Source organism: Phaenicophaeus curvirostris, chromosome 1 (assembly GCF_032191515.1).
Source record: "Phaenicophaeus curvirostris isolate KB17595 chromosome 1, BPBGC_Pcur_1.0, whole genome shotgun sequence".
Classification (NCBI taxonomy): Eukaryota; Metazoa; Chordata; class Aves; order Cuculiformes; family Cuculidae; genus Phaenicophaeus; species Phaenicophaeus curvirostris.
In genome coordinates, this window is record NC_091392.1 from 53,257,127 (window position 1) to 53,280,371 (window position 23,245).

A 23,245-nucleotide genomic window follows, 5' to 3' on the forward strand; every position below is an offset into this window, starting at 1 on the left:
TTTTTCTATGTTTACTATGTTTTAAAGATATTGAGATTCAGAGCAGATCAACAAATGAATAGAAATTGAATGTGAGGCAGCTGATTATTTTTTTTAATTGTAATTGCTTTTCATACCTATACTGTCTTAAGCATTATCCATCAGTTGTTTCCTGTGAGTTCACATTCATGCACTCCACTGCAGGTCAGTTCCTCCTCGAAGAATCTCGCCTGATAGAAGCAGCTGAGATGGCAAAAAAAGCAGCTGAACTTGATAATACAGAATTTGATGTTGTTTTCAATGCAGCCCATATGCTCAGGTTGGTGCTTTTATGTCTACCTTATTTGATACTCCTCCCTTCTTTTGGAAAAAAAGAAGGTCTTTACAGCCTTTGCTTACATGGGGTCCTTTTTAAAGCCCAGAATTCTTTTGAATAATTCAATATTACTAATAAGATAAAAAAAATTGGAGTGAAACTGTTGCAGAATTTAGCATTTTCTATTTTTAGTTTTCTGTATCTCATAATTTCTTTTAATTCTGTTGTTCACAAGTAGGTAATTCTTTTTGCTTGCATACAAAAACAAGTGTTTCTTCTGTGAAAAACATTCTGTGGGATTTTCTTTCACTTAATTTTCAAAATTTAAGATGCAAAGCAACTGCAAATAATAGACCATATTTCTAATCTGTTTGTATTTAGACAATATTTAAATCATCACATTTTACATTAATATTAGTAGGGAACACTACAATAATTATAAATCTAAGTATTCCCAAGCTAAAGATGACTTTGAGACTTATAGGACCGGTTAATGATATTATCATAATCTATGACTTAAAATACAGTCTTATATCTAATACTGTTCTCCTACTTCAATAAAATAAAATTTTAGTCTTCTTTTTTTTTCCTTTTAAAGCTGTCAGACCTTGATATTCAGTAGCATTAAACTTCTGCCTGAACATTATCATTAAACTTACATTACTGTAATAGGTATCCTCCGTGCTTATTTCTAGGATAACTATCTAATTATTGTCTATTGTCCACTTAACAGCTATGAGGATACTTGATTTCATTTGTATTATATCTATGCTTAGAAAATGTGTGAAAGGGAAATAAAAAATATACTTCATTAGCATGGAACAGTTATTGAGATTATTTCTCTAATGAAGATGTCTCACCTTGCTATTTGTAATTGTAGCATTTAGAAAATGAAATGAAATGAAATGAAATGAAATGAAATGAAAGTGGTATTAAGGAGAAGGTAGAATTTGTGTCTGTTAAGTGACCTGTGTTTCAGATTGAAGATTTCTGTACTGGGATTTTGAAATAAACCCCAGAACCCTTTGCAAAGGGTAACTTTGAGAAATAACTCTCACAGTTTGGAGGTTAGTAAGGAAACCAAGTAGGTGGCACACAGATAGACAATAGTTTGACCTGCCACAAATGTATGAGGTATTTTCAAGATCCTTCTCTTCTCCTTGATTGTTTTCTAAACAGTATCTCAAGGTAGAATTCAGTAGTTTGAAACATTTATATGAATGAAATATATTCATAGATGGAAGTATAGCAAGTTAGGCATGAAAACTTAATCCAGAAGAGTGTAGAATGTGTCAGAGTTCTGATTTCAGTGAGTGTGTTGTGGAAGATGGTTTAATAGTGTGAAGTTTTGTGGATATTTTAGATTGTGGTGACATAGATCAATACTATTTTGGGAATAGTTTTAATAAATCTTTTACTTCCTCTGTAAGCACTGAGATAAGCATCTCAGATCTTTAAGGGTTATGAGTATTTTTGCAGTCTCAGAGTAAGAGCTATGCTGTTGTACGTCAGCCACGTTTACCTTACTTGATCTGGGTGGGGGAGTAGACACTTTTTGGGAGGTTTTGGCCAGCACTGAGCTCAGTGATTCTAAACTAAAAAAGAAAACCCACCAAACCAAAACTCCTACAAACAAATGAAAAAAAGGCCTGGTGGTTTAGTTTAGCTAGAATCCAAATGTGCTCCTTTGGGATACCCAGTTAGTCTAATTTATCATTTAAATACTCAGCTTTCTTTGTGGAAAATTGTAATGTCTTCCTAATATGCTCTGGGAGTCTAAAGAGTCTAAAGTGGTCTGGAGGATTTAGCAAGAGTCAGGGTGGCAAAGTTAAATTCAATACTGCCAAGTTTTTTTGCGTAAAACTGCATGTGTTACAATCTGACTGATTTTTGCTGAAAAGTTACAATTCTGTTGTTCACCCCTTATAGTTAGCAATTTATTCACTATATTGCTTACATAATAGTCATTGGACAAGGGAGGTATATATTCATACATTGGGATAGGGAAGATACAAATCCATCATGAGTCTATGAAACTTCAGAAGAAGCTGATTTATAGAACGGTGGGAGCTGAGATGATTCTGAGAGGAAAGCAGATAGCAAGGTATGAAGGAGGAAGGAAGAAGGGAGTACTTAGTCTGGCATAAGGTGACACAACTAGAAACTGTGGAGGATAAAGACAATCATAATGAAAGGCTGATATTGTTAATATTAAATACTACAGTTTCATGTAGGTGACTAGCTGCCATAGGAAGTTCTGACTGGTACGTAAGAATTTTGAATGGACTGCATAGCTGTGAGGTAGAAAGTACATCATAGAAGTTCACAGGACAGGTCATGGGAGAGAACTGACTGTTGTCAGGGAGAAGAGATAAGTTTTAAACATGTGTGGACTAAGAGACAGCAATTGATGTTAATGCTGATGATGTAAAGTGTCCAAAATGACTATGACTGGGAAGTAATAACACCAACTTAGATTTTAAATTGAAATTATGTAATTAAAATTATAGTGTAAATTATCAGGGTTTTTTTCAGACCAAATATTCTACCCAGTGATAAACTGTTGAGCTGGAAACAAATAACTTTCCCTCCTGTTATACTCTTGTTTCTATCACTAGCCCAGGGATTGTCATGAGATTCAGAAAAGTGTAGATATTTCTTCAGGATTGCAGGTGAATGCTTTCATGTTTGGGTTACAGCTGTTTTAGATGGAAAACAATCACAACATTCCCTCCAAGTCCAATATTTTTTTTCTACTCTACTCGTAAAATATTTTCCTTTTTTAAATCTCTCTACCCCCTGATAAAAAATGTTTGAATTAAAATGTCACCTAAGTAAAAATTAACAAGTTTTGAAAATTTTGAATTAAAATCCTGTGGGTTATTATTTTTATCTTAAATTTGCAATAGAATTGTTAACTGTGTCAAAATGCATTAGCTGTATTTATAGGTAGCCTGTTCTCAGTTTAGCAGTCACAGGAAAGACTTCTGCTCCTTCCGTCAGGTATTCCAACACTGTTTACTTCCTCTCTTTGTGATTAAATCAGCAGCTGAAGTCAAGGAAAAATTCTTAGTTAGTTTTGTTTGCATTATTGAAAGACCACTCCGTTCCTAATTACACAAACATAGTTATTAGCTTTTTGCCTTGATGACTTCTGTAGGATCCTGATAATGCAATGCCAGATGAATCAAGTCATCTGTAATGGGGGTAAGATGTGGGATGAATGTAATTAATTTCTCTACAACAGTCTGGTAACTTTTAACTTGCACAGTACTTGCCTGTAAAATTTGTTTTCTCAACAAATTCGTTTTCAAGAGAGTTTAATTCAAGGATCGTGTAGCTGTTTGGGTGGTTCTTTAAACAGTAAGTAGTCATGTGTTTTACTTTTGTAGTATTTGCTATGCTCTTGCTTATAGCTTCAGTTCGAAGCCTTTCAGCAAAGCTAGATAAATTTAAATGGAATGTAGTAGAACATATATTTGTAATGCTGTATGATAGCTGTAGCTTCAGTAACTGTAATGTATAAACAGTGGTAAGTTTCACTTTGTAGTTGTATACTGAGGTAAGCATAGATTTCCTCTGATCTAGGGGATGACTACTTTAAGAATGAGGAATGGCAGTGTGGTGACACCACCATGCTAATTAGAAACAGGAAAAGAGCTTCATGTTGTCTCCAAATGAAAACAAGCATGGGGAGAAGAGCTTTACTCAAAAGCATGATTTGTAGGAATGATTGGGGTTTTTTTCATGCTTCTATGAGACAGTGAATTGTTGTGGGAAACACTGCATGTTTATTGGCTATATGAAAACAGAAGTCTGAGTTAGAGCAATTCTACATGACATGGTCTTCGTTCTTCAGTTAATTACTATAAGAGTATTTTGTCTCTCCAAAGTACACTGACTGAACAGAGAGTGTAGCTGCTGGCACAGCCTTGTAGGCACAAGTTTACCTTATGTTATTGCTTAAACAAATTTTACTCATTCTTTAATTACTGTCCATGTGCTTAAATATAAATATATGTATGTATATATGGCTAAGCATATAGTCTATGTCATTTTTTTAATGTGGTAAAAGAAAAAGTCTGAATGAAGGGTTACATGTATGGAATCTGGTTATGATTTTGATGTGACACAAAATGGTCCATCGAGAATATCAAGTATCAACATGCAATATTTTAAAATAGGAGTCTCTTTGAAGAAAACTCCCTTGTAGCTGTGCTGATACTGATGATTTCACTTAAAGAAAATAAACAGTTTGAAGCTTTATGCCATTTTCCCATTCACACATTCATGTATCTAAACCAGTCAGCACTGGTGTTGTTTGTCTCTTAAAGCAATATTTTTTCCAATGATCAACATAAAGATTCAAAATAAATGCAAACTGAATAGAACTGGATGTCAGGAGAACCTAGGAGTGATGTATTGTCAAATGCATTTAAGAGGGTGTCACGTGCAGTCAGCTGGAACAAAACACAGGGACCTGGTAGGTCTGAAGGCTCAGGTTAAGAGATATGAGAGAATAAAAAGAGGAGACGTTTTTGTCCCTTAAAATAAGATTGAATGCTAAGTGTTAATGGAGGAAATCAAATATGCTTTCAAGGTGAGACCTCATGGGAAGATTTAGGATAGAGGTTGAAATATGGCTCATAACTTTGAAAACTACTCTATCTTCTAAGCTTCTCTTTGCTTCCTTTCCATCCTTTCTGTTTTATTAACAACATTTTATCTAATGTTTTACTGTAATGTGAATTATATTTCCTTTAGTAGTGTCCTTCTATTGTTTGACATTGATCCAGAGCCCTTTATTGCTCAGTGGCATAGGATTACTGCAATTTCCTACCTCCATGCCTTTAATTTTTCTCAAGGGAAAGCCATTCAAGGGCTTAACATAATGAATTTCTAGTTTAGATTTCCAGTGAAAATGGGAACCAGAATTCTACTGTATCTTGACTGTTGCTGAATGCCCAGAAATGGAAGTGGCATTTTTGTGACCATGTTAGTGTGGTGTAGATTTATTTTTATAAACTGTTTTTAATGAAGAACTATAAATTCAAAATGATTTCAACTTAGGAATTAATGATCCATGTTTCAAGATGTACATGCGGCAGGAAATCAAGCCATGCATTTCCACTGGGATAAAAGGGGACACGATTTTAATCTGTTCCATGTTTACATGCCAACAACACTTTTTGGAGGCAAAGTGCACTGCCTGTATCTGCCTTCTGGGTAAAGCACCTTGTTTACTATATAGAATATCTCCATGTTCAGAAGTGCTTGGTTTCCTGACGGTTTTGTGCGATCAGGAAAAAAAAAGCTCTGTGACACGTTTCATTTTACATGCCTTGCAGTAAATCCTGGAATTCGGAAGTATGAGATTATTTCTTTCTCAGTAGCTTGAAGTGCTACTAATGCCCAGCAGGAGTGATTCAGAAGCAGATTAAATTAATATTTTTAGACATTCAATCGTTTCTAACCGCTACAACCACTGAGTCAATGATACATGTGCAAAGTAATTTAAAACAGTTAACAGGTATAAACCAGGTTCTACTTGGCAAGTTGTTAGTCAGGAAGTGGTTTCAGCTTCCACATGAATTATGTGAGAAACTTCAAAGGGATTATCCTTCCTCCTTTTCTCCTCGCAAGACCAATAACTGTTGAAATGTGCTGATTTGGATTAATTGCCTACCATGTATTATGTGGCTCATGTTTAAAATTTGATGGGAACATAAAATTAGAACACAATTTGATCACTGAAGAACAAAGAACGTAAAAGCTCATGTAATGAACAAGGTAAAATCTCCAGATACAACTGCTCTGATGACTGATACTTTTTGAACTTACAAGTGTTCTCAAAAGCAGAAGAAAAGAAAAGAAAACAAACAAACAAACAAAAAACCCACAACAAGCCAGCCATACTCATTATTATCCTTGTTTTCTAAGTTTTCCATTTTGTATCATAGAATTGCATCTGCAATTATATAACAAACACAAATATGCTGAGGATCTCCTGTCCTAAGTCTTCTATGAAGGAACCTAACTCTTCATAGAAAAATAAGTGAATAATTTTAGCAGACAATATGTACTTTGCCTGATAGTCCTTCTTGGTTGTTCTCACATATTTACCATCTTTCTCATTGCATGTATGTAATCAACTGATATTCATTGGGCCAGCAGTCAAAATGAATAGTTGAAGGGAAATTAAGAAGTTGGAGACAAAAGGAGAAAAAAGGAGTTTGAAAGAAAAGATTAAAAGGGCCTGTTGAGACAAAAATGCCTTTGGATTTCTTTGGCAACGTATTGCATTGTCGTTTGAAGGCATTAAACTGAAAAGCAAACTACTAGGGGAATGCATATGCCATCTATGTAAGTAAGAAAAAGAGGTGAGCTGGTAGTGCTTCAGGTACGCAGAAACTCATTCCCCTATGATGTGAGAGCTAAGTTTAAATCCCCTCTCAAACTGATAGGAGTAAATGTTGAAATCGGAACTCACTTTTCTGAATGAATTTCCTGAATTACTTATTTCTGAGAAACTTATTTCTGAGAAATCATTGTATTCTCTGATTATTTTTTTCCCCTGGCATGATAGTGATCTTGCAGAGGCACAAAGAAAGGAACCGTATTATTATATTATCTACAACTTCATACTTTACTGTTAAAGTATGGCTAATTACAGAAAACAAGCCAGGTTTTCCTCTGGTGAAGACTGGTTTGGCCTTCTGCATTTCTCTCTCATTTGTACTAATATAATTTCAGAGCTAAAAAGAAAATTAGGTAACAGAGAGAATTTGTGATAATAGATATTCTGAACTACAAAAATACCTTTTAGATTGACATACTTTATGTATTTTTCAGGGTTAAATTCTTAAACAGTGGATAGCAGTGGCTATATTTTGGTTTTAGCTGATGGGCCCTTCTACAGGTGTTACAGTAAATGTGTGAGATGTCACTCTAATTTCTTCTGAAATTGATTTCGAGTGACAGTCATTTCCCTACATGTAGGTCTATGGCAACTAAAAATCTCACGTTGCTCAATTTCTTTGAGGCACTGAGGGACATGGGTTAGTGAGTGATGGGAATGGTTGGACTCCATGATCCTGTGGGTCTTTTCCAACCTGGTGGTTCTGTGATTCTGTGATTCTTTAGGTATGGTTTCTTTGTAACCCATGGAAAATGAGATGTAACTATATTTTCTGTCCTGATAGACAAGCCAGTCTCAATGAAGAAGCTGAGAAGTATTATGAAATGGCAGCAGGATTAAGACCTAACGTAAGTACTTCCTTAATCATATCCATTACTTAAGTTGATGGACATGCTACACTGCTGAATCCTTTGTGTTGAGGAGAAACTTCTTGCTGGAGCATTTGGTTTCTATGCTTTTAAGTTCTTTTAATAGTTAACTGCTGGATAGTGAGATAAAGCTGTTTGTTTGTCAAAACATCCACTATATATTCAAGTTACTTCAGCAAAATGTTATAGCCATAAATCTCACTAAGCTAACAGACTTGGAAAAGATTTCTAGATTTAGATTTATTTACCTACCTTTAAATATAATATATATTTCTATAGAAATAGACTTGTGCCTAGCTCCTGAGAGATTTTCAACTAGTGCAACCTGAAACAAAACTGATTTCCGTTCTCTTGCATCCATTTCTTTACAAATATTACATATTCTTTAATACCTCTAATATCACTCCTATAAAATACCATCCAAGCAGCAATAAGGGATGTTAGTAATACTACAGACTCAGTCTTTTACTGATTGTTAGTGAATTTGTGTGCTCATTGAACTTTGTGACACGATTTTGTTCTTGGCATTCTATCATTGTCTTTCTTTTGCATCCTTTTCTTCCATTCCTCAACCATTCTTCTTGCTTTTTGAGGGAAGCAGTACTTCATACACAATACTTCCTCACCTTTTCCCCAGTGTATAAGCCCTCTGGATACAAAGGCTGTATTGCTGAGCTTTTTCACACCCAAGTGCCATTTAAATGGCCATCTAAGTTACGATTTTCAGAGCTACTTAGTTGGCTATTTGAGTGTTTTTTTCCAGACAGCAGTCTCCACGCTTGCATTTGTCTTGCATTTTATTTTGACGTCTCAAGATGGGGCACAACAGTGAGCAAACAGTATTCCTTCATGACTGAGTCACTTTCTCATTCAACTAATCCATTTTTATGAAAGTTGTGACTAAGGAGGCTAAAAACATACCCAGAAAATCAGTGTTCAGTTACAGGAGAAATGTAACTTCTCTGAAACATGCAAGCCGCTTGGTTTTAAGAAAACAAACATAAAAAAGATTTTCTAGGTAGTATTGGGGGTGATGCATTTATCATTGAACTTACTCTGAAAGGACTGGAAGATACTGAAAATATAGTTTATTTTTCCTGGGAACAGCTTTATTAGAGCAGATAAAGTACTTGCAAAAAAAAGTGTACCCGGTAAAGGAACAACTCAATGCAGCATAGGTATGTCAATACATACATCAACTTCCTGAACATCCCTTTCATTTTTGAATACACCTTGATTCTGCAGATTGTAAAATTATTTGAACACTTTGGTATGACTGCAGCACCAGCTGAGATGCAGCTTGTGTGCAAAGGGAAAAACAAATCTGCCTAGTATTATTATTCCAGATTTACACCTAACTGTTCTCTTAATAATGTACGTGACTGGCCTTTATGCAATAGGTGTGTATTTATCCTCTATGAGAGTTATTTCCAGTCAAATTTCAGCAGAGCAGTATTTTCTGTGTAATATAGTACTGCTGTGGAGATGGGAATCATTGGTCTTAAACTTCACTGAAGAAGCAAGCATTCTGAAGATTATGTCTATTTACAAATAGGTTTCTTATAGTTGACTTTTCCTGAGAGAGCCAGGGAGAAGAGAGGAATCCTGGAAGCAGTTTGGAAAAGGAATCTACTTTTATTTGCTGTGAATCATTTCTTACAGGACTTTCTTTTCATCCTTCAAATCCATAGGTAACCTACAGAGATCAGCTTCCCTTGCCCCTGGATCTTTTTGAATACTTTCCAAAAAATGCCATCTCACATTGTGTGTATACCACAATCAAAACAAAATCATTTTAGAGCCTTTTCAGTGAGAAGCACATATGTGTTTGTTCTAGTAACGTTGGCTTGGATGTGCATTAATCACATTAGTCTAATTTTAACAAATTCAGTTGCATGAAAAGAATGAACATGTAGGCTTCTTGTACAGCAAGACTTTTATACAGTAATTATTCTGAGTGGGAGTATTGCTGAGAAAAGTCTGTATTCAGAGATGGTTTCTAGGTGCCCTACATCTTGCAGTGTTCACAGACCAGGAAATTGTTTTAACAAATTGTTAGGCACTCTAAAATGTGAGCTTTAAGCTCACTTTGTTGTGGAAAAATCAGTCATCCAGAAACTCCCTTTAAATTGGCAATCTCTACAAGAATGTGGGATACTGGCTAAAGCGTCAGCATTTACTCAGCTTTTAAGACATTATTAGTGTAATAGAATTGCATTTCTAATTTTTTAAGTCTGAACTTGAGGCAGCCAATCTTTAAAAATCTGCTCTAGAACCCCCACATATGGCCAATGGCTCATGAGAAGAAAGGGCACTTTGAAGTGTGACCTCAAGAGTATTAAATGAAGGAGAGCTCACCAGACCCTTAAGTCTTTGAGCCACCACCTTAAGCTGATTGGCTTAGAAGCATTCCTCAAGGAGATGCCATGACCTGCAAGTCACTACCATCCCAACCACATATCAGTACTGCTTGCAGTCTGGAGCTCATGACAGCTTTAAGCCCTGTGTCATTGGCACATTGTCAGAAACAGCTGTTTCCACTCTACCACTTCAAAAGAGCTTGATTAAATGTCTTACTGCAACAACATACAGAAAGACACACACATAGAATGAGGGGGAAAGGAGAAATGTACCTATAAGCAAAATAAATACAAATTCCACTAGATGGTTTAATCATGATGTGGGAGACTAAACCATTTCTTGACTTGAAGGCTTTATGTAATCAGTTAACACAATATCATATTAGAAAGCAGTTTCTGCAAGTTCCTCTTTTATTTTTTTCTCCACTGCCAGAATACAGATTTCACGTCAAAGGGTCCAGGCTTTGAATAAGCTCTACCTCGAGCTGCCTAACATCTGAAAGGAGTCGTCTGCTGGTTTACAGATAATTGACTGTATTATTATAGCCACCTTATAGATAACATACTTTCAGTGCCTCCTCATGGAAAGCATTCATAATAGATGTGTTTTATTCATGGCAGTGCTTCTAAAAATGAATATACTTCTGATAGAACATTCATCTTTAGAAAATAAAGTAAATGTTGGATTTTGTCTTGAAATATATGTGACCATGATCTGCTTTATTATCTGTTTTTTCCTTAGGTGTTTCTGTGCCAAGTTTCTCTATTCAACTTTCTCTTGAATGTTCAGTAATTCTCTCATGCAGCTTTACTGGGCTAGGATTGAGGAAAATGGCTTTAATGCATTTTGCCAGCTTTGTTTAGGACGTGTCCTGTTATTTCCAGGGTGAATTTTCATAAAACTTTTAAAAGCTCCTGCTATGTTAGTTCTGCTGCTGATGGCAGTAATGGATGGTTTAACAGTGATTCTTAAATTGTCCACAGCTGATCCTCAATTGACAAAAAAATGGTACTGTTCCACACTTCACTGGACCAAATGTCATCCTCAAACTGCTCCAGGGATACTGCAGATCCCTCACCAGTGATGAATCTATTGCTCTTGCAAGTTCTTTTGAGACAGTCTACCTAGCCCCTGTTATCCAAACCCAACTGGAGTGTCTTGCTATCATACTCCTGGTTTCTGAAGGAAAGTACAGATAAAGCTGGCATAGTTCTTTAGCGAAGCAGTGCATTTATGATTTTTACACTGTATATTATTGCTAGTAAATGTTCAATGTCTTTATCTATGACCTGGATGAAGGCATTGAGTGCACCCTTAGCAAGTTGGCAGACGACACTAAGCTGAGTGGAAGTGTCAATCTGCTGGAGGGTAGGGAGGCTCTGCAAAGGGATCTGAACAGGCTGGACCACTGGGCTGAGTCCAATGGCATGAGGTTCAACAAGGCCAAATGCCGGGTCCTGCACTTGGGGCACAACAACCCTGTGTAGTGCTACAGACTAGGAGAAGTCTGTCTAGAAAGCTGCCTGGAGGAGAGGGACCTGGGGGTGTTGGTTGACAGCTGACTGAACATGAGCCAGCAGTGTGCCCAGGTGGCCAAGAAGGCCAATGGCATCTTGGCTTGTATCAGAAACGGTGTGACCAGCAGGTCCAGGGAGGTTATTCTCCCTCTGTACTCGGCACTGGTGAGACCACTCCTCCAATCCTGTGTTCAGTTCTGGGCCCCTCACCACAAGGAAGATGTTGAGGCTCTGGAGCGAGTCCAGAGAAGAGAAACGAAGCTGGTAAAGGGGCTGGAGAACAGGCCTTATGAGGAACAGCTGAGAGAGCTGGGGTTGTTTAGCCTGGAGAAGAGGAGGCTGAGGGGAGACCTCATTGCTCTCTACAACTATGTAAAAGGAAGTTGTGGAGAGGAGGGTGCTGGCCTCTTCTCCCAAGTGACAGGGGACAGGACAAGAGGGAATGGCCTCAAGCTCCGCCAGGGGAGGTTCAGGCTGAACATTAGGAAAAGATTTTTCACGGAAAGGGTCATTGGGCACTGGAACAGGCTACCCAGGGAGGTGGTTGATTCACCTTTGCTGGAGGTGTTTAAGGCATGGGTGAACGAAGCGCTGAGGGGCATGGTTTAGTGTTTGATAGGAATGGTTGGACTCGATGATCCGGTGGGTCTCTTCCAACCTGGTGATTCTATGATTCTAAAGCATGATGCCTTCCAGCTGAGAATCCTTGCCTTAAAATGCTCTTCTGTCTTCTCACTTCTTTATTCAAAATAATGAACATATGACAATCCTTTATCTTTATGTATCAGTGCCGTGGAATGACCACAGAACGGTATTTCTAGATAGGCAGCACACAGCAGCTTCATCTGTTCAATTATCTTCGATGGCTTTTGTCTGCCTTTTCAGAAAATGCAAAAGTGGGCCTTGTGGGGCAGGTGGAGTTTCTGCTGATTGCCTGCCTGCCCTCCAAGCTGCTTCCAGCTTCTCCTGCCCTGTGTCAGGGCTGCACAGCTTCCCACTGCCAGCACCTGCTGCTGCTAAGCCTTGTATTGCTTAAGGCTTCCTCTCAAGTGTGCCAGACTTTCTGCCTCAATGATACAAATGGTTGTGGATTCCTTTCAGGTATTCAACGCTATTGGCCTCCTGAAAATCCCTCCTTTCTTTTCTCTGGTGAAGGTATGAAATAAGAAAACTTTCCAGGATCCAATTCTTCCTCTCTTCCTGCTCTGTTGCTTCCTAAAGACTGAAGCAATTATTATAGGGCATGCAAGACCTCTAGGGACTAAAAAGCATACTGTAATTCCCTAATGTGAAGATAGATGTGACTGTATTTCCAGATAATCTACTTTTAATAGTTTAACTTCAGAGAGATGCAGGGGTGGGGGGCTTAGACATAGATTGGCTCCAGTGCGAGAGGAGGTAATGATACATTGAGAGAAAAAGGGACAGCACTCTGATCTCAAAAGTATGAAAGCATGCTTTCTTGGTTACTGTGAATTGGGTAGACTTGCCCTGTTGACAAGCCACGAAATACTGACTCTGAAATTTGATACCAGAATAGCTGTGACATTTCTAAGCCTGCCTAGCAGAAGGCTGACCTAGCCTAAAAGTTATGCAAAATGGAGAAATCAAGACAATTAATATTAACTGAATGCAAGCTGCCCTTCATTTCAGGTAGAAAGGCTCTTCAGTGTTTGCACAGAAATAGCAACAATTCTTCATGTAAAGAGTTTATCCATGCATGAACTCTCTCTGCCCCTCCTGAGCTGGAAAGCTTTTTAAATCCAATTTGAGCCCCAGCTCAATTCTCTTTTGTTGTTCCTTCACCCCTCCCAGGTTGTTGCACTCAGTTCATGCTTCTTGTCTGTTGCTAAGTTCAAGGCAGGTATGTTATCTCTGTCAAGCTGTTTGGAAAAAACTCTGTTTATTCTTTTGAACAAAATATTATCTTTCTATATTTGTAAATATATTTGTTTGTGGTCTCCCTAAGTATTTTAAAGACACATTTAGGATATTTGTTCTGCACAATTATCAGCTTCAAGACAGCTTTATGTACAGGCTGTTGTTCTGAATCTTAAAGTATTCCTACTTCAGAAGAAATTAGTGCCTCTTACCTTAAAAAAACAACAGATAAACCAAACAAAAACCCCCATATAGCATTTCCCATCCCTGTGATATCCATCAAGGGACAAAGAAAGAACATAAGGTATTGGAATGGGACTATTTACTTGTAATGCTGAAGCACAATATCAGGATGAGTTGTATAACTTGAAAACCAATTTACTCAACTGTGGAAAAACATTGAATTTCCTTTGGGAAATGTGTGAAACATTTTATAGCCTTACCCCAGAAAACTCTGTGTGTGTTTTCTCATGCATCTTGCAGCTCTGTGAAAGCAAAGATGGAATATACTTTTGGATGGTTATGGAATACATAAATCTGGTTCTCAATATTTTGACCCATAGTCATGTAAGTTTCATGGGAGAAAGCTGGAAATCATGTCATTAATATTCTCAACTTCAGTTTTGTGAGAGTGTAGATTGTGGGGATTTCATTTGTACTCTTTGCTTCTGCTTATCCAAGCAGTTAAATGTGCATATATCTGAGATCTATAGGCTCACTCAGTTTAATTTGTGAGCTTTGGAATTGAATTAAAATGCCTTTAAGTTGCTGTTTATTTCCTGCCTAGAATAATTTGTTATACATTGATATTCTAATCAATACATAAATTTTGTCTGCACAAGTTCTAATTTACTCAAATGAAAATCCATTTGAGTTTCTTCTGCTTACACAGATATTGCATTGCAGTAACACCATTAACTTATTTTAGAGTTGCTTCTGTGTCTCCTGCACATGAGAGGTAAATTGAGTTCTGTAGTTCTTCATTTCGTCGAGTGAAATTATGCAAGCAGCTATGAAGTCCTCATAACATAAAGTTTTTCAAGCAGTAAGTTCCATACCCGGAAACATTCTGCAAAGTAAGCCAGAAACTTGTTGTCATGGTAATTTGGAGTGCTTTTCATTTCACTTTTTAGCTTTGAAAATGTTTACAAATTTGCCATAAATATTAATCTTTCTACAGTCTATTAGAAAATGTACGTTCTGAGTCATTCATCTTCATGAACTGTAAAATATATGTACGTGCTTTGCTTTAGGAGGGGGGAATGTTGGAAATAAGCAACTATATACTAATCCTCTTTTCTAATTTAATTAACCTTTAGATCTTCATTTAATCATCAATTACTCTTACCAAGAACTGTTGAAACAGTAATTTGATGCTTAATGTGTAATTTGAGGAAAAGAAACTCTGATAATCCATGCACTATTTACACAGGACATAGATCATAGAATGTTTTCAGCATGTCTGGTGGTAATCTCTTGTGCTGCTTAATGCTGCTGGTAAAGTATTTTCTACACACACACACAAAAAAATTACCCCATAGTATTTTCCTTTACGCACCCGTTTTCCATTATAAGCTCCATTGTCCGTAGTCTTCAAAATGTTTGTGAGACTAAATCTCCAAAAAGTAAAAGGCCATGTTTTCACAAAAATCAGGCGTTTTTCTTATTAATTCAGTGATGTTTCCCAGGAAGTTAATCACCAAAATATTAAGGCATAGGTTCTGTTCGGTGTTGGAGTTGATGATCCTAGAGGTCTTTTACAACCTAAATGATTCTGTGATTCTGTGACTCCATGTTTTCTCTCCAGACACTGACCTAGTTAGAGAACGCAGTTCTTCGGATCCCACTGGTGACTGTAATTTTCCACAGATAGATCATAAGTTCTCCAAAGAGAAGAAATTCTCATACAAAGTAATGCATGAGGTATTTTATTGTCACAGCCTTGATTCAGAAACTTTGTAGGACTGCACCTTAATTAACATGAATGGAAATCATAGTGTCCTCACATTTATTTTTCTTTTTTTAATGCATATTTTATTATGCAAATCTGAAGTGTTTATCTGCTATTTATATGTTCAGTCCACCATTAAAATTATTTGAACAAAAAAGGATCTGAGGTCAGGTAGGCTCTTGAGGAGCAGTATCTTAGTGGACAGATAACTTTTTTTTTTCCTATGATTACTTTTCAGTATGAAAATAACCATGCAACAGTTGTGTTTGTGCTCAACTATGATGTTCATTTACTGAACAATTAAAAAAAACAGATTTGCAAAACTAATCAATAAAAAATCACAGCCCAGATTTGTACTACTGATTTAAATAAAAGAAATCAGCATGGTTTGATGTGATGGGGAGCAGTAGTTTTTAAAGATGCAGTTTCTTTGCTAAAATTGTGGAAGTGAAGATGATATATCATGGGTACACCTATGCACTTGATTCACAGTCCAAGAGTAACGTGGCAGGGGGTACTATGCTGCCTTGTCAGTTCCTGGACAAAGCAAGATTGGCTTTGCCTTGGAAATGTAGCCCTCGGCGTCAATCAAAAATAAAGTGCCATGAAATATAGAACTCACAGCAGTAGATGAACATTTCAGAAATTAAACCTTCTGTCTGAGCTCAATTAAAAGAGAATCCAGCAAGGCTTTTCCTAATAGAGAATTCTAGTGCTGATTCTGGAAACGATACAATGAATTTATTATGCAGTTAGAACTGATAAGGAAGTGTTTTTAATGCTGATTAAATAAACCCAGAAACAGCACATTCTCAGCAGGATGTTTTGCAATAAATTACTTACTAATTTTCTTCCTAATCAATAGTTCTGATGTATTTCACATCCTAGGAGTGATTTTTAGTTGTGGGATGGCATATCCTATTAGACTTTTTTTTCCCCCACAAGTTCTGGAGAACTTATGTTCTCTTTCACAAGATGATTTTGATGCAACCGGTATTCTCCTCCACCCTCCCACACTTCTGGAGGTATGTATGTGGTTGTATAGAGTAAAAATAGGAAAAATGCCTTATAAGAAGGCTGGCTTTGGTCTGAGAGCTGCTTGGGAGGAACGATATCTTTGCAAACTCCTAGGAAGAGAATGGATGGCAAATATCTAGCTAAAGTAATTTTCTTGGAATTTGTCTTTAAGAATAACTTTTCTACCATTTGGAATGTATTTTTCCCTGGGAAAGTTACAGTCCAGAGATGTCTGCTAACGTGAAGATGCAGTTAAGAGGGGTTGGATGACTTCTTATTTTCCCTCCAAGAACAGTCCCTTTTTCTTCAGGGATTCTGAACCACTGTATATTGGTCAGCTTTGCATGTTGCATTTACATGATTCTATTTACCGGAATCTTACTGAGAGCAAATATATATATTCAAGTGTACTACCCTTTTGAAATTTGTCTTTGTATGTAATGAACAACTCTGTTACCAAGCTGAGGACATTTTTACCAATTCTTCAGGTGTTCCAGTAAAGATTACCTTCCTATAACAGTAAGAAACTTTAATCTGACATTATGGTTTGTAACTGTGCCAGTTGCCTCAGCACCTGGCTGCCTCAAACTCACTGAAAACAATTACAGCATGAAAGACTAAAGAAACCTTTTCCAATATAATAGCAACAGTAAAAATGAAAATCCACAATAAAACCCGATATTAAATTTCACATGAAGGTTTGCTGTATTTTTCTTTGATTCCATGGGGTAAATGAATGGAGTTACTTGGTGGAGTTTTATTGTTATTCAGTAGTTCTACTTGATTTCATCACATTCTGACTGTATCTAAATAAACTTAAAATTATCAGACCTTTCTTTTTTAATCTTTCTTGAAAGATCAATAAATGATCCTTTATTAATTCTGTTAGAAAAGTTCTGTTCTGATAGTTTAATTGAGGGAGTTTACGCTGATGAGTTCACAACTTGGATGTTTTATCCATAATGGAGAAAATGCTTTCTGAACAGAGACTATGGAAGCTGCACAGAAGGCGAACCTTTTGATTTTGGAGGAGATAGGGGAAATTAGCTATAACAAAATGATCACTTATAGGATGGACCCAAAGCTGTATTCTGTAGGATCCTATGGTGTTCATATAGAATGGATGGCATGTGTAGTGAAAATATATAATAAGAAGGCAAATTAAACTGAGCCATTGACTGCAGAACAGCATAACGATTCTAGTGGCCCTGGATTATAGTTTATTCCAATCATGGAGGGCTTTTTCTGGGGCAGTTTGGAGCAAGCGTCTGGTTTCACTGAGTATTTTTTGACACTGAATTTCAAAGGCTTTGATTTCTTGGTGCTAGTCCTGCAAATATTAGTTGTCCTCTTGTGTCTTCAGAAATAATTAATTTAATCTTTTTAAAAAGGAAAATATTATTCATAGTGTTGCTTCATATGTCCATTTCTTAAAAATGTAGTTTGGAGAATACAGAGAGCTCCTGTTCGATAATCAGCAATTATCAGCACATACAGTATCAAATGCAGCCTATCAGATTAGGACGCATAGATTTACCACTGAACATGTCTTGCTCTTGTTTATATTAATTACTTATAAAAGACTGTAAACATATGTATCAATGATTGGATGTGGCAAATAAGACTGTCCTAGCAGAAAGTGATTTTATTTTTTCACAAGTCACAACCTTGTAAAAGCCCAGTGAGCAATTAGTGCCCAGTGCTCTTACTGTCAGTGAGAAAAAGACCAGATTTTAGAAACTACAACTTTAAGCTACAAGAATCAGTATTAATTCCTTGCTCTTACCCTGGAAGTTAATAATTCTAATATGTGCTGTAGATTTGCTAATGCTATATAGAGAACACGCACAGGTTCCTTGCTGCCAAAAAGTAAGGCATAAATTCTTATGAGTTACATGGAGTGCTGTAATTCAGTGTTTTGAAAAGGACTAATAGTTATATACCTCTCTTCTCACTTGCTCTCATAATTTTGTAGGTAAAACCAAAGTCAAGAAAGAGTGTGGGCATAGCTTTTTTGCACTGTGCGACAGGCATGAAAGTGATGGGAGCCAGATGAAAAAGGACAAAGGGGAAGGAAAAAGATTGATATGTAAATACTTTAAAGTTTTCCATGCAGGAATTTCAGGAAAGAAAATATTCATGAAAAAGGTTTTTTCCAAATGTTTCAGTTGTGTCTACTATGTAACAAAAATGTAGATCCTTGAACAATGCATCATCTTAAGAGCTTTGTTATTTATTTTCAAAGTTCATTGCAAAATTGCCTTGTTGACATTATCACATGCTGAAGTTGTGATTTGAAAGTACCTTCAGACACTGTTGATAAACACTGGTGTTACGGAAATTGTATCACTTTGTGTGATAGATATTAATTGTACTTTCTTGCCAGTGAAATTATTGCCAATAGAGGAATAATTATTGAATTTGTTGTCTAAGGAAAGTTAGCCAAAAGCCACTGTGTCTTTGAAATGGTGGAATGAAGGGTAAAAGTAATCCTAAAGATCTTACAATGCCTAATAATGGTAGAATCATAGAATCATTTGGGTTGGAAAAGACCTTTAAGATCATTGAATCCACCAGTAAACCTAACACTGCAAAGGGCACCACTAAACCATGTCCCTAAGTGCCTTGTCTACATGTCTTTCCTAGTCTTCTTTTTTTTCTGTAATGTTTCTTTAATGCTTTAATATCACACTTCTTCTGTTGGCTGTTTTAATAGTGACTATGCATGATGTAAGCCTTGAACAAATTAATCAGATTCTCATTTGTTGTGCTCAGATAAAGGATGTCAAGTTCCATAATGCTTTATGCAGTGTGCCTGAAAGCTGTACCTTATAACTGCTGATACCTAAGCAGTTTCGGAAAATATATAGAAATATTAACATTAATCTAGTTCTGAGGCATTTAACTGAGCTGCCTACATTTGTCAGCCAAACGTGCAAAGCCTTAACACTTAACACTCAACTAAACATCTTGAGTCAAAATACTGGAAATCTTGTAATTTTGAGATTTCCTTAATTAGAACTTAACTAAATTTTCAAGGTCAGAAATGAACACTTTTCTGAAATTTCAGTAGTTGGCTATTCTGCTTAAAAATAGAAGCTCTATTGCAGTACTTCATATGCCTATGAGTGGTATCTTGAACAGTTACACAGCTTTCTCTGGGTGCTGATGTATTTGATCAGTATCTGGTCAAAAATAGACAGATGATGCATTCATTCTCAGCAGTCATTTTTATTTTGCGATGACATTTTATTGAATTGAAAACAATAAGCTTTTTTTGATGCTAGTAGTATATACTGTGAGTATGATTGTGTTCATAACCTCAGATGATCTGTAAATTAGAGTGTTCTCCGAAGATCAGCTGATTTTGATTGTGTTAATATGGACAGCTATTTTAATCAGCCCTGCACATGTTCTGTTGGGTAGATTATATTCATTTTTCTTTTAACACTTCATATTTCTTTTAAATCAAAAGTGGAATTTATCTCTAGGCAGTAACACAAAGCCATCTATTTTTCTGATTTCCAAGGATTAGAGAACGTACATCCACCTTTATTTTTCTTAGAAGGACAAAAAGCTATTACTGAAAGATTTTAAGCTGCTTTTGTTTGTTAGTGTGGTAGTGCAGATGACATTGATGTTCAGAGAGTTTCTCGCTAGGAATAGAGACTTCCTAATTAGCACACAGTGTATTTGTGTCAGATATGGTAAAGAAGTTATTAAATATTTTATACTATAATCATAGCTATGTATTAAAATTCTCAGATTGCAGACATCAGAGCACAGATGGATTTTTATAAACAAAAATTAAATGATTTGAAGGTTTCTTGAAATGAAATCCTAAAGTGCTAGGAAAATTGGGTAAGATTATCATGTCCTATGCTGATGAAAACATTTGAACTAGAAAGCTAAGAATTTAATTAGAAACATTTTGAGGCCTCAAAAATGTTGTTTTTTTTTTATTACAGCTACAATATTAAATACTCATAACGTATGTTGCTGTTTAGCTTTTATTATGGGAATCCAAGTATGTTATCTAAAAATGTCCATCATGCTTTCTATATAAACTGAGAGTGATTACTAGAAGTTTTTTAAGCATAAATCAAAGCAATTGATGCATGGCTATTGGGGGAAAAAATGTAGATACACAGAAGTTACAAATGTAAGTACATTTCTGTGGGAGTTTTTCAGATGTTATGATTTGCAGCCTTTGCCATCTGTAACACAAGCTTTTGTTAGCTGATGTTATATAAAACAGTATACTCTGACTTTATATAAAGGTAAATGGCAGATAGCTTTGTAGCAGCAAGATGTAACATCTATATATGCTTGTTTAGTTTTGGGTAATATGTTTTCAAAACTCTGAGCAGTCTCTGAAAGTTATGATGGAAAAGAAGTTGAGGAAAACAAATCTCCACTGGCTGGAGGATGTTGATGCTAAAACGTCCCCGATTGATGTGATAATTTGAGAAACAAAGTAAACTGCTTGCTGCTTCCTTCCCATGCCAAGTCTAGAACTCTTCCCTGACTCACAGCTGTGGTTTTCCTTAATGATGCCAATGTCTAAATCTGCAAGCAAAGTGAATAATTTCACAGTGTGCTTGTGCATGAAAACTCCCACATTTGCCAGCCATAAATACAAAAAAGTGGTCAAACCCCCTTCCTTCACATTTTCATTTCTGGTTTTAGATGTGCACGTATGCTGTAGTTTGCAATTAGATGTTTACAATTTCCATGTCTATTCTTTCACCAGGCAGGTTAAATTGTCATGTACTTTGAATGTCCAAATGAGAATGTCCAAATATAAAATAAGGGGAAAAAATTATTTTTTATATGTACATGACCTAACATTTATGTAGTATCATCAGTTGTTAAGGTGACCAGATATTAAGGCATGCTGTTCTTCTGCCTTATTAACTTGATATGTTAACTCAATATATTATCCTAACCCAAGGCTATTACATGAATAGTATTCAACAGAAACTTATTTTTCCCTTTATCTACTTTATTTTTATTTGTTTTCTTTTTTGATGTCCTTTTTTTCTTTTTATCTGGAGAGTGTTAATTTTTCCTGGAGATTAATAATTTGTTACTTTGGTGAATAAAGTATGAGTAGATCGATAAATGAGTCCTTTTTCTGTTTAATGACATGTTAGAAGATAACAACTAAGGTAATCCTCTATCAGCATTTACAATGTAGTTGTCTTAAACATGATGACTGAATCCAAGGATTCACTCCCCTCTATACCCTAAGCTTGTTAATTAGATGTATATGGCTATGTATATTCATCGGTGTTAAGGTAATTTAGATTGCGATGCAGGCTCCAACAGAGATGTTCAAGTCCATTTCTGACTAATTCAGCTGTGGAAACTGTGTTCTTTGGAGTGTTTATTCAAATTAGTACTTATGGGGAGAATGTTTTTCTGTTTGTATCCCCTCTTCACTATTTAAGGTGAAAGCTGTTGTTGACACAAAAGCATACTTAACAAATATTGTTCATGAGCAGACTTGCAATTTAAATAATGTACTTAATTCTCATAGAGGAAAAGTTGCAGAGATTTCTTCCATTTTAAGTGTTTGCAAAGATGCTAATTTTTTTAATTTTCCAGCAACACTGAATGTTTTACTGTCTGGGCTGATGACACAGGAAATCCCTCTTGACTCTGAATTTTATGCCTTTTTATTCTCTCTGATCCATAACATTTTGCTGCACATCCTGTCATCTTGTTCCAGAATGCTTTTTGCACCAAGTTATCTGTTCCTAGACGATTTAGTCGTGTCATCTTAGCCAGCTTACTGGAGATCAGTGTCTTAGTTGTGATTTATGTGCTGTTTGGAACAAAGCACCAGACATAGCATATGCAAGCTGCAGTCCTTGAGAAGCCTTGTAGCATAGAGAATCAGGTAGAAGCATGAGGCTCTGGAAGGAATAACTGGCACTTGCCTTATCTGGCAACACTAGGTCACTCCTACAGAGAAGTCTACTTTCGTGCATCACTGCTGAATGTACAGTTTTATCAATGTGTTGTATCGGAGAGTAAGATCCAGTTGACAACAACCATCTTGCTGCATGCCCCTTCCCTATCTCACCTTTTACCTTCTCCACCCACCCCCCATGCTTTAAACTAGTAAGCTTACGTCTTGAGCCAACTCCTAGGTCATGGTTTTAGTCAAAAGTTGTGAGGTCTGTCATAAACAAGTGCCACTCCTGAAATGATACTGTTGTCCGGTTATCTTTAGTGATAAAAAAGGAACTGTTGATATTTTGATTGCTTTAGAAAATACAATGCTGTGCTTCAGTAATAACATCAGTAGTAAAAGTTCAAGTGGAAATTCTTGCCGTCACTGTAGGATTAAAAAGTCATGACAGCACATTATCCCATGGTCACTGATAAGATAAAGCATTCCACCACGCTTTGCTCACAGGCTTAGTGAGCCATTCTCCAACTAATATTCTGCTTCTTCACTACTCAATCATTGTACCTCCTATGCATCCTTAGTGAAGAGAAATATCTGAATTTTTCACCTGCGTTTAACTAGAAGTGCTGGGGTGAAATGTGAATGACATTTTGTGTCCTTTAAGTATGGACTTAACTCAAAAGGAACTCTTAAAAGAACAAGTGTCCTTAATTGCCCTGTTTTTAAACAAAACACTTGGCCTCTATGTTTCTGATGAGGTGGCCACCTGATTACAGTATTCATTAAATGGTGCTGGGGTTGTTTTGAAACATCTCCAAGATCACGCACTGCAGTAATTCATTAAGATCAAAATGATTATTGGCAACATCTTTTCAGTGACCTTTTAAAATGGCTAAGAGAGAAGTAGCTTGCACTTGTGATTCTACTGGAGTAAAAATTGGCGTGATTTCCACAGCAGCAAAAAAAAATGCACTTTCATCTCAGAATCTGCTGCACTGGCCTCTGTAGTGTTGAGC

General features: G+C 36.4%; 1 protein-coding gene across 1 annotated transcript in view; it reads left to right on the forward strand.

Annotated features, from left to right (window-relative positions):
* Positions 1-23,245, forward strand: part of TMTC2 (transmembrane O-mannosyltransferase targeting cadherins 2) — a 247,617-nt gene that overhangs the window by 218,788 nt on the left and 5,584 nt on the right. The window contains exons 10-11 of the mRNA XM_069858349.1: positions 184-298; positions 7,498-7,561. Of these exons, the coding sequence (XP_069714450.1) occupies positions 184-298; positions 7,498-7,561 (179 nt within the window). The remainder of the gene's footprint in view (positions 1-183; positions 299-7,497; positions 7,562-23,245) is intronic.